Source organism: Equus asinus, chromosome 3 (assembly GCF_041296235.1).
Source record: "Equus asinus isolate D_3611 breed Donkey chromosome 3, EquAss-T2T_v2, whole genome shotgun sequence".
Taxonomy (NCBI): Eukaryota; Metazoa; Chordata; class Mammalia; order Perissodactyla; family Equidae; genus Equus; species Equus asinus.
In genome coordinates this window covers 129,530,815-129,546,300 of record NC_091792.1, presented here as the reverse complement: position 1 = coordinate 129,546,300, position 15,486 = coordinate 129,530,815, and the positions used below count along the sequence as shown (strand labels likewise).

General features: G+C 41.8%; 1 protein-coding gene across 1 annotated transcript; it reads left to right on the top strand.

The window, feature by feature from the left end:
• The first annotated feature begins 2,105 nt into the window (after window positions 1-2,105).
• CHRNA9 (cholinergic receptor nicotinic alpha 9 subunit) lies at window positions 2,106-15,283 on the top strand. The gene is made up of 5 exons (XM_014857105.3): window positions 2,106-3,244; window positions 3,539-3,684; window positions 4,616-4,770; window positions 10,496-11,028; window positions 13,998-15,283. The coding sequence occupies exons 1-5, from the start codon at window positions 3,181-3,183 to the stop codon at window positions 14,540-14,542; spliced, it is 1,443 nt and encodes a 480-aa protein (XP_014712591.1). The 5' UTR covers window positions 2,106-3,180; the 3' UTR covers window positions 14,543-15,283.
• Window positions 15,284-15,486: the final 203 nt, after the last annotated feature.

The following is a 15,486-nucleotide window of genomic DNA, read 5'->3' as shown; positions in this document are numbered from 1 at the left end:
CAGCAGCTTCAGCCAAAAAGCGTTGAGCAGGGACCCTGAGGTGAGGGGAGAGGAGTAGGGAAGGATGGAAGGTCACTCAAGGTAGACCATGATGGAGACCACTCAAGGTAGACCACGTGCGAACTGCCATGCAACCCTATGAGAACGGGAAAAGAGTGTTTAGAAGCATCCTCTGCACTTCTGTGTGCTCATGATCTGCATGGAGCAAGACAGTTCTGCCAGCTGCCTGTGTCCTTCCAGGTCTCACAGGACGTGACAACACAGTTCCATGAGAACTTAAAAAAGACGGGTGCTGCGTGAACCCTATCTATCTCTGGCTGGATTCTTCTGGGTGTCCTTTCTTTTCTGTACTCTCTAAGTTTTCTACAATAGACATGTATTACTTATGTGATAAAAATTATGTTTCAAAAATATTAAGATCTTATGGAAAATCTCTAATATCCCATTATCACATTTTGACAATAGACAAGTCCCTCAGAATTGGTCCTTAAGCTAGGATTTGGCTCCCTGCAACTGTGAAATGGCTGGAATACTTTATGCCCGGGAACTTGTGAAAAGGGACGACTGCTCCTCGAAAGGCACAGGTATTGAAAAGATTATTATGTTCTCTAGAAATTATTTGAATTATGGGTCCTTTTTTTCTGGTCTTGGGTGATGATTTTGCACAAACTATGGTGAGATGCTGTTCAGAAATTCTACCTAGGAGCCAGGGAAAGGTAGCTGCTGGCATGAAAATCATGAACTGAACTTAAATGGTGTAGTGCTCTGTTAATCTGAATTAATACGCCAACAGATAGGACCAGTCCTAAGTTAGCGGGACTCAGGAAACTGGATGTGCTCAAGAGAGTCCAAATTTCTGGATGGTTGAGGTTTATTCAGATTATTGTCATTGCCTGAGCCCACATTTTAGAAAATCAACTAAAGCATATCCACCTGCTTTTCAGCCTTATTGAACCCTATATAGTGATTTCTAAGGATTTCTTCTTCCATTTAGTGTCCTGTAAGCTACACCATATTACAGGCTTCTCTCTCTTTTTTTATATGGTTTGGAGCTGAGGAAGAGATAGTGATGGAGTAAAGATGAGCAGGTGTCTGGGAAAACACCCAGGAGTTGTTTTTAGAATGAATTTTTAAAATATATTTTCTATCTTTTCATTGAAATTCTCAGTTTGTTCATGCCTTGTTCTTTTTGAATGAATTTGAGAGGAGTTTGCTTTTTAGTCACTAGCATCTTTGCCCTAAAAGGCAGAATTGCCCCACAAAAGTATTCGTTTAATTTGGATTGTGTTAACGTTGACAAGGTAGGCATCAACTGTTACCATGTTTTAAAAAAATTGTGAGTGACCAATTGAATGAACTGAGTTAATCGAAAGCAATCAAGGATTACCAGGGATGACCACCCTCCAGGCAGCTTTCGAGCAGCAGCCACAGCACCAGGTGTTCACCGAGTGCCTGTAACCAGGGGCTACTCCAATTGTCATGAGGAATCAAAGAAACATAAGGTAGGGAGTCTCTAGCCGTGAGGAGGTCACTACCTAGCTGGCATCAAGTGCCATGCGGATGAATGACAATGAGAAGGAGGAAAGGCAGCCATAGTGTGATGAGCGCACTGGGCTTGGACAGGGGGCCTGGATGCTGCCTCTGGCCAAGAAGCCACTCGCATCTCCGGACCTCAGTTTCCCCAGGTAAAAATGAGGCGTTCAACTCAATTTCAAAAGGACCTTCAGCCTCTGAGATTCCAGAGCGGATGGTTTGTTGAAGGAGGCCTGAGCGTGGGCACCAGGAACTGTGTCATTTGATGGGTGAGTCAGACTAGGGATGTCAGGAAAATAATGTCTGCGCAATCAACACAAGAGCATAGGCAATTAAGAAACGCACTTAGCTGGTGGCTTGAGTGTCTGTTCCATTCGGGGATGTATTCCTGGAGAGGGACAGGGTGACTCATCAGACGGCTGTAACTGATGAAATAGAGCTATCCAATGTCCTTGCTCTGACTCCAGGCAACCGAATGGTCTTAATTTGGTTTTCCAAGGCAGTTTCCCCAGGCAAGAGGAGGGACAGGTGATGGCAATTGGAAATTGACATTCTTTTGTGGGAGCAAAATTAGATCATATGAGAAATGACTGTGAAATTATATAAAGCAGCATTCAAATGCAAAGGAATAACATCCTTGGTAATATCATCATGAATTATGAATCATTTCTCTGCTGATTTGGTTAGCCTTTGAACTACTTTTTTTTTAGAGCTAATAAACCCTGGGTGACTTGATAAATATGGAAATTCAGGATTTAAGAAGTTGATCAGAGGTGAAAATTACTAACATTTACGTAGTACTTTAAAGTTTTACAAAGTGCTTTCATGTAAGGTATCCCAGTAGCTCCGGGAGAGGGGGAATATTATTTTCCCAGTCTTCAGTTCAGGAAGGCTCAGCATCACAGAGGTAGGAAGGGTTTGGGCTGGCAGTCAAACCTAGGAGGTCTTTGCTTCCTAATCCAAATTACAGTGCTGCTGCTTCTGAAGGGTGTGAGTGCTCTTTTCCCATCCAACGCAGCCCTCCGCGCATAGACTCACACACCTTACTGTGCAAGATCCACGCCCACTGTGACAACTGATGGAGTGAGGAGAAGCAGGGCAACCTGTTCTGGAGATTATGGAACTGCTTCTCTTTCCCTCTTCAAATGCTGCTGGAAGCACATTCACAGGGTCTTTCTGGAAGGCTGTCTCATGGCAGGCTCTGTTCAGCTTCCCTTAGTCCCTGGACTCGGGCTGAATCTGCTTGCTGCAGATATAGAAAGCACCCATTCTGCTTAGACAGAGATTTGGGGGTGTTGGGCTCCCCTACCTCTCTTCTCCTGAAAGTTTGTTCTGGATGTTCCTCTTGAAGGTGGCTAGGGTCCCTCAACTGTGACAGCTCCCCCAGAGCAGCACCACCTGACCTAGCCCCCCTGGCTCCCAGCATCTCAGCTGCTGGAGTTGCCAGTCTCAGATTACCGGAGGGGAGGGAGGGTGGGTCTGGATCTCAGGACCTCGGGCTCTGTGTGCGCTGCAGGTCTGAGCTCTCCATCTGCCAGAGCCAGACTACGATAGAGTGGGATCCCTGTGCCTAGACCCTTCCCATTCACGGAGGGGAGTGCAAGACCAAGCAGCCTGGCTAGGAATTTATAGAGGCTCAGGGAAAAGATGAACTGGCCTCATTCCTGCATCTCCTTTTGCTGGATTTACTTTGCTGCCTCCAGACTGAGAGGTAAGAGGCTGGTGGGTTTGGTAACCATCTCGGCTCATTTGGGGCCACCTCTTTGGTAGGAGGTGGGGTAGGCCAGGAAACAGAACAAATGATCTAACTGCAGGCAAGTGTTCCGTGCTTTTTATTGACTCATGCTGATCCCGGTAGGGCATGTCAGAAAAATAACTCTCATTGACCCAAAGCTTGTCCATAACTGATCCTGGATCATCCACTATTCTAGTCCTCAGTCTGTTGTTCTTTGCCTTGAAACATACACTGCCCTAAATGTTGATCCAGGTCCCTCTTTTTGAGCAGCTGTAGAAACTGCAGATGGAAAATATGCTCAGAAGTTGTTTAATGACCTTTTTGAAGATTATTCCAATGCTCTTCGTCCAGTAGAAGACACAGATAAAGTCCTGAATGTCACACTGCAGATTACGCTTTCTCAGATTAAGGACATGGTGAGTAACATATAGTGGTGACCCTTTGGAATGTTGCTTAGAATGAACTAACAGTCCTTTCCAAAGGGGGTGTCTTAACTGGGAATTTGAGAGGAACTCAGAACAGGGAGCTCTGTGTGCAAACTGTTGGGAGAAGGCAACATCAGGGGAAGGAAGCTTTCTACAAAATTAATTTCGCTAAATGTTACCTAATCCTGGCCATTAACAGTAACAGTCTTACATCATCTGAAGAAAGATGGCATTACATACTGTATGATTCCATTTCTTTGAAATGTCAAAATAAGCAAAACTATAGAGACAGAAAGCAGAGTAGTGGTTTTCAGGGGCTGTGGGAAGGGCAGGGAATGGTTGAGTGTCTGCTTCATGGTCATAGGGTTTCCTTTTTGGGGGGTGACAAAAATGTTTGGGAATTAGGTAGTAGTGATGGTTGCATAATATTGTGAATATACTGGAAGCCACTGTATAGTACACTTTAAAATGGTGAGTTTTATGTAATATTAATTTTATCCCAATTTAAAAAAAAGATGGTGTTTTAAAATGACATACCTTATTTAGTGCCTATATATGTTTAATTACACAAAGTTATAAAACTCAAAAGACTTTTCTTTTGTACACTGCAGCTATTTCCTGACTTTCTCATTCAAGTGAATCATCAGTTGATCAATTTTTCAGAGAAATCTGGACAGCTGATCCATGCGAAGATCTGATGACTTAAATATTTGCCCGCTTTACATTCCAAACACTAAATCAAGTAGAAAAAAATATGGCCTTGGCAGTCAACCAATGGGATAGACTAGAAAAGCTCTCACTTATTTATTGAAAATAGACTAGTGCTCTTGGAATTTTTGTTGTGAATAACAGGGGTTCTAGAGATGGAAGGCATTCAGTTGAGGTGTCTACTGAATAAAATTATATCTGGTTAATTGTGCAGGATGAGAGAAACCAAATTTTGACTGCCTATTTATGGATCCGCCAAATCTGGCATGATGCATACCTCACGTGGGATCGAGACAAGTATGATGGACTGGACTCCATCAGGATCCCCAGTGACCTGGTGTGGAGGCCAGATATCGTCCTGTATAACAAGTAAGTGCAAGTCACTAGTTTCTCAAGAATGAACTTGTCAATTTAACAGAATTTAAATGTAAATAAAAAAGAATGTTTAAAACATGCATGTAGTTAAGTACCAATTCATGTTCCTAGGCCCTGAAATGGTGGTCATAAAATCTTAGATGATAAAATAATAGGTCAGAAAAGCTTAGGGTTACATTCTCCTTTTCAGGTGAGAAACTGTATTAGAGGCTGTATTAGCCTTTTAGGGCTGTCAGAACAAAGTACCACAACCTGGGTGGCTTAAAGAGCAGAGCCGCATTGGCTCACAGTTGTGGAGGTTAGAAGTTTGAGATGCAGGTGTCGGCAGGGTTGTTCCCTCTATGGGCTGTGAGGGAGAATCTGTTCCATGCCTCCCCACCAGCTTCTGGTGGTTGCTGGCAATCTTTGTTGTTCCTCGACTTGTAGACGTATCACCCCAATCTCTACCTTCTTCACATGGCATTCTCCCTGTGTGTTGTCCGTGTCCATATTTTCTCTTATTAGGACACCAGTCATGTTGGATTTTGTGCCCACTCTACACTCTACCGACATCTTAACTAATTACATCTGCAATGACTCTATTCCAAATAAGGTCACATTCTGAGGTGCTAAGGGGTCGGATTTCAACATATGAATTTTTCGGAGACATAATTCAGTCCATAACAGTGGTGCTCCCTTGTCTAAGACCAAGTATCAATAATGATGATACTACTAAGATTAAACCAGAATGAGCCATCTAGAAGCTGGCCTATGGATTTTGGAATTTGTATGGATGAAGGATGAACTAGACCATAAGATTAGCAGTTGGCCTTTTCCTGGTCCCAGGGCAAGGGGCCTCAAGTAAACAGGGAGGTGAGGTTATGTTTCTCAAACTGCAAAGTGCACGTGATCCCTGAGCAGCCTGTTAAAATACACTGGGTCTGACATAGAGTTGGATGTTCCACATTTCTATAAGCTCCAGGTGCTGGTGCTGCTGGTCCATGGACCACACCTGGAGAAGGAACCAGATTTCTCTGCCACAATTCAGGCTCAGTTGCTCTACCTGTTGTGAAAGGGGCTTCTCTCCCTTTTTATTCCGGAACCCAGGTTTCTGTGGGTTGGGAAAGGTTCCTCTCTGACTCAGAACAAGCTGATTGAGGGACAGTTCAGGGGGCTCTCCTGAGAGCCCACCCTTCTAGTGGGCATGAGTTTCCCTTCAGGAAGCAACACTCGTGGGTTGCAGCCTGGACTTTCTTCTCACTATTTACTCAGAGAGCTTGTCCAAGAGTCACGACTTCTTGGATCATGACCCTGATCCTGCCAACTATTCCCCACTCTGAGTGGCCAGAGGAAGCTTCCATATCCTTTCCCAAGCAAGATAACCTCCAAGTTCCAGTGCTTCATTACTCTAGTTTCCCCCCACCCCTGACCCCTAGTGCCTGCACAGGAGAAAGAGAATGAGCCATGTTGTCCATCACCTCCTCGCAGCCACAGGGTGCAGGAGAGTGATCAGAGAATACAGTTTACATAGATCACTTACAGCATTCTATAAGTGCTGACAGCTCTCCCTGGAAAACGAACAGAATGCTGGTTCTCCTCTCCCTCCTGCTTTGATTGGCTGAAGCAGTGACCAACTCTTACTGAACCACTTCTTTGTGAGCTTGCACGGTGACCTAAATTAAGCCTGCCCTAGTCTCCCCTTAATAGAGAAGCCAGTTATGCGCTCGTGAGCTCACACAAACCTACTGTGGCTTTGGTAAATTCTGTCCCCATTCTCCCTCCCTCCCCGCCCATCACTGGTTTTGAGATGTGTGAATTCTGTTCCCCATTCCTTTCACACACAGAGCCTGTTTACCATACTGATTAATCAGCTCTTTTCAATTCCCCTGGGTTGACTCTTTCGTTTTCTCTGCCCTCCTGTCATGGGCAGTTCTCTTTCAGATCCTCTAATCTCCTTTGCATTCTCCTTCTGAGTAACATCAGCGTTTTACTATTTAGAGAAAACTCTAAATGTAGCTGTGATTGGATGTCATTTGCATTCCTTTAACCAACTGATAAGAGAATGGATGAAAGTTATACAATGGGGCAAAGGAGGGACCCCAGTCATACCCATTTCCCTGACCCTCGTCCTTCTAGCTGAATCTCTGGACCTGCAGAATCTTCTGATCCCAGATATTATATCACTACTTCTCAGAAGCACGCATAGAGCCTTGTAGACCACAAAATGGGCTTTCTGCATGGTGGTAGGGAGAGAAGGAGGGCAATAAGGCCAGTGAGCCAATCAGGTGTGATAAAGATAGTTTAGGTAGGAAGATGCTTAGCATCTAGATTCACCAGTGGTGCCTGTATTCATGGGCCAGACTTGTTAGGGAGTGACAGATGGTGATGGGCCTGGAAGCTACTTCATATGAGGGGCATTGAATTTGTTGATGCTTAGCTTGGAAGAGAGAAGTCCTTGGGAAGACTTGATGGCTATCTTAGGCAATCATAGAGAAAATAAGGCAGAGAAAAGAGAAAATTGCTGCAGAGGACAAAACCCAAGACAATGAGTCGAAGTTAAAGGAAAGATAAGCAATTTAAAAAAATAGTAGCTAATAACTTGAGTAATGAATTTTCCCAAGAGGCAATGAGCTCTTTAGCAAGATAATGGCTCAAGCAGATGTTGGCTTGTTACCAAATCAGTAAAGGAATAGATATATTGAGGCTCAAAGTTCCAGTGAGGTTGTTTAATGTAAGTACACGACCAATATAATGGTTAGTATAAGAGGCTGCGAGGATTCCTGACATTTTTAGATGAGGTAAAGAGTGGGTTACAGAAATCCAAATGTGCATTTATTATGAGAGAGTTTTAATGGTTTGATTTTAATAAGCAGTTTTAATACTTAGATTTTAGACCTAGTGAGGAACTGGGTGCCCTATTATATTCAGAAAGATTTGTCAAGAATTTAAGTTTTGCTTAAATAATTTAAATGATTGAGAGGATGGTAAAACTTTTAAGTGAGATTGAAAATGAAGAGGAAGAGGAAGAGGAACAGGTTTGGAGGAAAAGAAGATAAGTTTGGTGTGAGACTTGTTCACTTTGGGGGACCAAAAGGAACATCCACATGGAGACAACCAATAAAGAGATTGCAAAGGCAAGGCTTAAGCCTGGAAATAAGTTCAGGGAGGGAGATATCAAAAGTCCTTTCAGCCCTTATAGAACTACTCAAGGAAGGAAAGAAAATGGCTGAGGACAAAGTTGAAGAGTTTCATTGAAGAAATTTAGAGAGGGCACTTGGAAGCCATGATTAAAGAAGTAGAAGGAGAACTGAGAGAGAGGTGTCATAGAAACCAAGGGAAGAAAGGATGTCTAGGAACAACCCACAGTGTGAAATGCTTGGGAAGAGTTGAAGAGGATAAGGACTTAGAAGAGGTCTTTAGATTTGCCAGTTTGCAAGCCATGAGTGACCTTTGGAAGAGCACACATTGGGGGCCATGCATCTATCCATGGCCATGCTGTGGTGGTGGCTCACATACAAAATAGAGAAAGATTGGCAACAGATGTTAGCTCATGGTGAATCTTCCTCAGCAAAAAAAAAAAAGAGCACACATTGGAAAGAAGCTAAATTCAAGGAATAAAAGCAAGATGAAGAAGTGACAGCAGATCCTCCTCTCGCTCCAAGAAAAGTAGGAAGAGTTAGGGATGCTCTCAGTTCATCTATAGTTCCCACTTCTCATTTGGCTAACTCTATTTATTCTCATTGTTACTGAGGTTAAGTTCAGGCATTTTAAGAAATTCATTTTGTTATCTTTACAAGACCCTCATTAAAGATCCCCTCTCTAACCCTTCATTAAAAGTTGAGTACCACAATGTTAGCCATAATGGGCCGATTGGAGTAGCTCCCCGTGGGAATGGGTCCACTCCAATCAGACCATTACAGTTAACGTTGTGGTGCTCAATTTTTAATGTGTGGAGGAAAAAAGAACTTTAAAAACATGCCAGTTCTTTGATCTAGCACATCCTTTTCTAGCAATTTAACTTAAAGAAAGAGTTAGTGGATAAATGCAAAGATTTGACTACAAGGATGTTCACTACAGAATTTTTTATAAATGCAAAACTGGCAACAACTAAAATGTCGAACATCAGTGAATCAGTTAAATAACCATGGCATATCTATATAAGGGAATATAATGAATACTATTTAGCCATGAAAATAATGTTGCAGAAGAATATGAACAGATGACCATATGTATTTTTAAGCTTTGTCTCTTTTTTTTTTGGTAAATTAACTATTTTATTTCGAGATAATTTTAGATTTACAGAAAAGTTGCCAAGATGGTACTGAGAGTTCCTGTATATCCTCCACTCAGCTTTCCCTCATGCTATATCTTACATAATTGTGGTACATTTGTTAAAACTAATACAAGACTATTAAGTAAACTATAGATGTTACTTGCATTTCACCAGTTTTTCCACTAATGTACTTTTTCTGTTCCAGGATCCAATCCAGGACATTTAGCCATAATATATATATATTTTTAAAGATTTTTATTTTTTTCCTTTTTCTCCCCAAAGCCCCCGGTACATAGCTGTATATTATTCATTGTGGGTCCTTCTAGTTGTGGCATGTGGGATGCTGCCTCAGCGTGGTTTGACGAGCAGTGCCATGTCCGCGCCCAGGATTCGAACCAACGAAACACTGGGCCGCCTGCAGCGGAGTGCGTGAACTTAACCACTCGGCCACGGGGCCAGCCCCTCCATAGTATATTTTGTAGGGAAAAATTATAAGGAAGATTTGGAAAAATATGCATTAAAATGTTAACAGGAACATATCAATTATGATTCTTGGTTGTAAGCATTGGAAACTGACTTTGGCTACCTTGTGAAAAAAGGAATTTGTTGGAAGGATATTGTACAGCTCACTGAATTAAAGGAAAAAAATCAATGACCAGGCTCTGGAAAGGACAGATCAGGACTGCTCTAGACTTTGAGGGAGCAGGGACTGTTGAACTGTTGTTGTTGTTTTTTCTAACAGGGAGCCCTCACCTGGGTGTCTGTTTTTGGTCTTTGGTTCACTCTGCTTAAATCCAAACTCCAGGGAGAGTGGATTCGTTGGAGCTCGCTCGGGTCACACAGGCAGCCCCTAGCCAGGGGATGCTGGGGTGCCTTAGTCAACATTCATGTGCTTCGCAATGGTGGTGGAGAAAGAGTCAAGGGAAATAGAAATTCTGCACTCAAAAATGCCAAGCATAAATGTTGATAAAACAAAAAAGAAGATATATTCAGAATAGATGATTATTTCTTAGATTATGTGTAAACAATTTTTTCTCTGTGTTTTCCAAATATTCTATAATAAACGTGTACAGCTCTCCCAACAGCAACAAAAAGCTGTTTTAATAATCTTGTACCCAAAGTTAACAAGTCCGGAGAGAAGAGCCTCCCTGGACTTTAGCCTGGACAGGTTAACTTTTTGTCTGGATGTTTAAATCGTTATACCCGGACCAAGGAGAGGAAGGCACACAGGGCAGAGATGCTTTAAAGGAAGAATCCAAGAGAACTGGGCCCTGACAAACTATAGGAGATGGAGGAGAAGGGAGAATTAGAGATGATTCCAGATTTTCAAGCCAGGGTGACGGGGAGAATGGTGAACCATTGCCAAAGACACTGAAGTGATGGGCACAGGGCGATGAGCTGTCTGGAGTAAGGAAGTTGGTGAGTTCTCCTGGCAAGCAGCTTTTATTTCTCTCTTCTGACCTCCAGGGCTGACGATGAATCTTCTGAGCCTGTGAACACCAATGTGGTCCTGCGGTATGATGGGCTGATCACCTGGGATGCACCTGTCATTACCAAGAGCTCCTGTGTGGTGGATGTCACCTACTTCCCCTTTGATAACCAGCAGTGCAACCTGACCTTTGGTTCCTGGACCTACAATGGCAATCAAGTGGACATATTCAATGCCCTGGACAGCGGAGACCTCTCTGACTTCATTGAAGATGTGGAGTGGGAGGTGCATGGCATGCCCGCTGTGAAGAATGTGATCTCTTATGGCTGCTGCTCAGAGCCTTACCCGGATGTGACATTCACTCTCCTTCTGAAGAGGAGGTCCTCATTCTATATCGTCAACCTCCTCATCCCGTGCGTCCTCATATCTTTCCTGGCCCCCTTGAGCTTTTATCTTCCAGCAGCCTCTGGGGAAAAGGTCTCTCTGGGAGTGACCATCCTGTTGGCCATGACTGTATTTCAGCTCATGGTGGCAGAGATCATGCCAGCCTCAGAAAATGTCCCTCTGATAGGTGAGTTCAAATGTCTTACACTTCCAGCCTAGCTTGGTAGTGACTGGGGTTGTGCCTGTGCCTTTAAACTCCTAACAGTGAGGTCAACTTCAAACCCAACACAGGCTGTCATGTACTTCATTTAGTTTCTTCAGTTGGCATCTTTGAATACAGATGTGACTGTGGAAACAAAACTGGTCTTACGGTCTCTAGGTTTACACAAAAGAGGAAATATATGTATATTAGAGTAATAGTTCTCAAAGTGTGCTCCCTGGACCCACAGCACAACATCATTTTAGAAATGCAGATTCTCAGGGCTCACCCCAGACTTACTGAATTAGAAACTGTGGGAGTGATGGCTGGCAATCTGTTTTAACCAGATGTCCAGGTAATTTTGATGCATTTTCTGTTCCTCTGGCTTAGAGGTTAAGCCTCTGATTTTGAAGTTGAAGAAATCTGCATTTGAACTCTGGTTTTCTCTCTCATTCCTTGATCAACTTTAGACAAGTTACTTAATCTTTGAGTCTCTGCTTCATCACCTGCACAATTTGTGTAATTGCTACCTCATTGTGTTATTGCTTAGCACAGAACCTGGTATATGGTAAGCACTGAGTAAACAGTGACTATTATTATCTTTTCACAGCACAAGGGATCTCTTCTTGGGAAGAGCAACAAACACGATAGAAATGGACTGGCTTTTTAATCCTGCCATTTACCCTTAATAGAATAATTTTCAGCCTTTACTGGGTGGTAATAGGTGTGGGAGAGCTTGCTAAAATGTAGGTTCCTATACCCAACGAGTTGGATTTAGTATCAATCTGAGCTGATTCTAAAGTAGACCACATTTTCAAAACCCTGCAATCATGAAATATCTCGCTAAGGGTAGGAGTGTAGACTGCGGCTACCATTCCTGCCTCCTTTTTTCTTTACCTACCTTCTTATGAGATCCCTTCTAACGCCTTTAATACCTACTCCCTGCCACCGAGGACACCACTCAGCTCCAACACCTCTGTCTCAGTGACTCGCTGTTGTAATAGATGCTTACCCAAATCATAAGCTAGACCTTAAACAAGCAGTGAGGAGAAATTTCAGAATGCCAACAGACTTAGAAACGAATATCAAAGGGATATGGGACTGCCCTTTTCCCCTCGACTGAGTCCAGTATTGTTCAATATCCAGATGTTGCTACATTGCTTTCTCTGTTTGAAGAGCTTTTCCTTTTCATGTCTCTTCAAGTAAAGTACTACACACACTCTTTTTTTAGAGAGAAACACAGCAGATTTTCTGCCCCCACCACCACTAATGCAGAGGAAGAGGTGTATAGGCATTTTTAATACCTCTCCTGAGGCAGAAAGGATTGACAGTGGCGACATCCAATCATAGCCTGTTTGAGGCAGGATCCATTGGCAGATCCCTCTTTCTTCTTTAGCAGTGACATTCAACAGCAAGTTGGCTCAATTTCTGAAGAGAGATGCCTCAGGAATTTTGCAAGCATTAGTTGTCCTGTTTCTGTGATAATATGAAATGTATCTTTTTAGGAAGGGTGTACACAGATCTTGAGAATATTTACTAACAATCACAATTTGTTATTTGTAGCACCTATGAAAGGTACTTCAATCTTCTAGAAATGTGTTTGTTTTCTGCATTAAGTGTAGCATTTGATGTAGCTTCTGGCCCATAGCCTTTACTATATTAAGAAAGGTCCCATTAATTTTTAGTTTACTCAGAGCTTTTAACAAATAATAAATAGATGATAAACGTCATCAAATGCATTGTCTTAATCCGTTGAGATATCGCGTGAATTTTCTCTTTCACTTCATTAATGCAGTGAGTTAGGTTTTCTGATGTTGAACTAAACCCTTTTTTTTCAAGATGAATTATCATTTAGAAATACCATTGGATTTGGTTAACTAATAATTTTTATAGGACTTTTTCCAATATGTCTATAAGTGAAATGGCCTTAATATTTCCTTTCTTATTACTTTTGAAATCAAGGCTAAATTGACTTCATAAAATGAGCTCGGCAGTTTGAACTCTTCTTCTATCTCTGGAACAATTTGCATAAGATATGGGTTATCTGTTGCATAAAAGTTTGGTAAAACTCACCTATAAAACCTTTTGGCCCCTAGCTTTTTGCAGGATGGGTAGGTAGAGGTATCTGATTAATTCCCATTTCTATTCAAGTGTTCTTTCTTCTTATGCTAAATTTGACATCTAATATATTTCTAGAAATTTCATCTAGGTTTTTAAATGTATTATCATACAGCTATTTGTAATATTATTTTATTCTTTTCGAAATTTCTGTTCTGTTATTTCCTCTTTTGCATCCTCTCCGTCTCTTTCTCCACACCTTCCCCTGCCCCCACTGCCTCTATTTTGTGAAAGGCCTTATCAAAGGTTTATCAATTTTATTACTCATTTCAGATAGCTTGCTTTTGGTTTTATCTTCTTGTTTTATTGTTCTATATTTTGTTAATTTGTGCCCTTATCTTTATTGTTTTCTTCCTTAACTTTCCTTTTTCATGAATATTTGCTTTATAAAATCTCATGTTAAAGACTAATAGTGACACAGTGTAATGAGCTTTCGTATGAATTAAGTCTGAAGACAATGTCTGAGAACTGGCCAAGATCATTAAGTGTTTGTTTGGCAAAAGTGGAAGTTTTTCACATTATGATGTCAGCAAACATTTATGAACTTTTTAACTCAACACAAGGGACATGCTTTACATGTATTATTTCCATCAGGCCTCATCATATTCCTATGAGATAACTATTATTATTATACTCATTTCACAGAGAAGGAAGCTGAGATTTAGCAGGATTCTATAACTTGCTCCAGGTCACAAGTCTAGAGCTGGAAGCCCAAGAAGTTTGATTCAAAAGTCTATACTGGTGACTATTAGTGTCCACAGTTTCCTTAGAAAAGGTGTTTGTTTATTTTTGAGTCAAACGTGACAGTTCAAGCTAACTTGACTGTTGTTATTTTCCAGGCAAATACTACATAGCCACAATGGCCTTGATCACAGCCTCCACTGCCTTGACCATCATGGTGATGAATATCCACTTCTGTGGGGCTGAGGCCCGGCCAGTGCCACACTGGGCCAGGGTGGTAATCTTGAAATACATGTCCAGGATCTTGTTTGTCTACGACGTGGGTGAGAGCTGCCTCAGCCCCCACCACAATAGGGAGGAACGGGACCGCCTCACGAAGGTTTATGGCAAATTCCCAGAGCCTAACCTGAAAACAGCAAGGAACAAAAATCTTCCCAGAAAGAAGGAAATGAGCAGATTCCTAAAGCATGACTTGGGGTGTGAGGGTGAGAACCTGCAGGATGCTGGCAGTTACTGTGCACGGTACAGAGTGCTGACGAGGAATATCGAATACATTGCCAAGTGCCTCAAAGACCACAAGGCCACCAATTCCAAGGGGAGCGAATGGAAGAAGGTTGCAAAGGTCATAGACCGATTCTTCATGTGGATTTTTTTCATTATGGTGTTTGTCATGACTATTTTGATCATAGCAAGAGCGGATTAGTGGGCATTTGGTATGTGGGGATAAATCAATGCAATTCTCTGTGATCTATTCTAATGTTCTTCCAAGTCAGATACACACACAAATGTATATATTTGTTATTATTATATACAATTTAGGGGTTATATTGTCTTTACTTTTTATTTTTAACTTCAAATCAATGTTATAGCTACCTGTCAGGTTAAATTAAGCAGGAGGTCCAAAACTTCAAGAGTGGGGAGATGGAAGAAATAGAGAAGGAGCCTTTTATGCCTACCAGAGTGGTGGGTGGCTTGCGTCTAGATCACACAATTATTCTCCTGTTTAGCAGTGCAGATAAAGTGCACTACATTACTGTTTTAAATTTAAAACAAAACAAAACAAACTTATTTTTTCCTTAGTCCCTATTAAAATATGCTTTTAAAAAAGGAAAATAGTCATATATTTTTTAATGTCAGTTAAGTCTTGATGTTACCTTTCTCGGGCAGGGTACATTTCAAGCCATATCTCAAATGATGGAATACAAAGTTTTGTCCTGTGTCAAGAAAGTCTAAGGATCAGCAACTTAATGGGGAAGAGAGCTTTCTTTATAATGATGACGTCATATATGTTGGTTATGTTTTATAGAAACCCTAAATATGAAGTCATTCCTGCATTTAGTCTTTGATTTAAGTAAGATAATCAGCAAACCGAGCTCATTCAATTATTCACCAAACATTTATTGAGTTCCTCCTACAAATATTAAAGCTACATGATTCACATTTGCATTGGGTGTCACAGCAAATCTGATGCACAGGGCCGATCCCTTTTGACCTTAACAATGATTCTGTGAACTAGGCAAGCAGGTATTTCTAGTCCTCTTTCTCAAAGGAAGAAACTGTGTCAGAGAAAGCGACCTACCTTCTCAATATCCAAGTAGGTGGTAAGGGGGGCTGGGAGTCATACCCTCAGCACTGTGACTCCAAGTT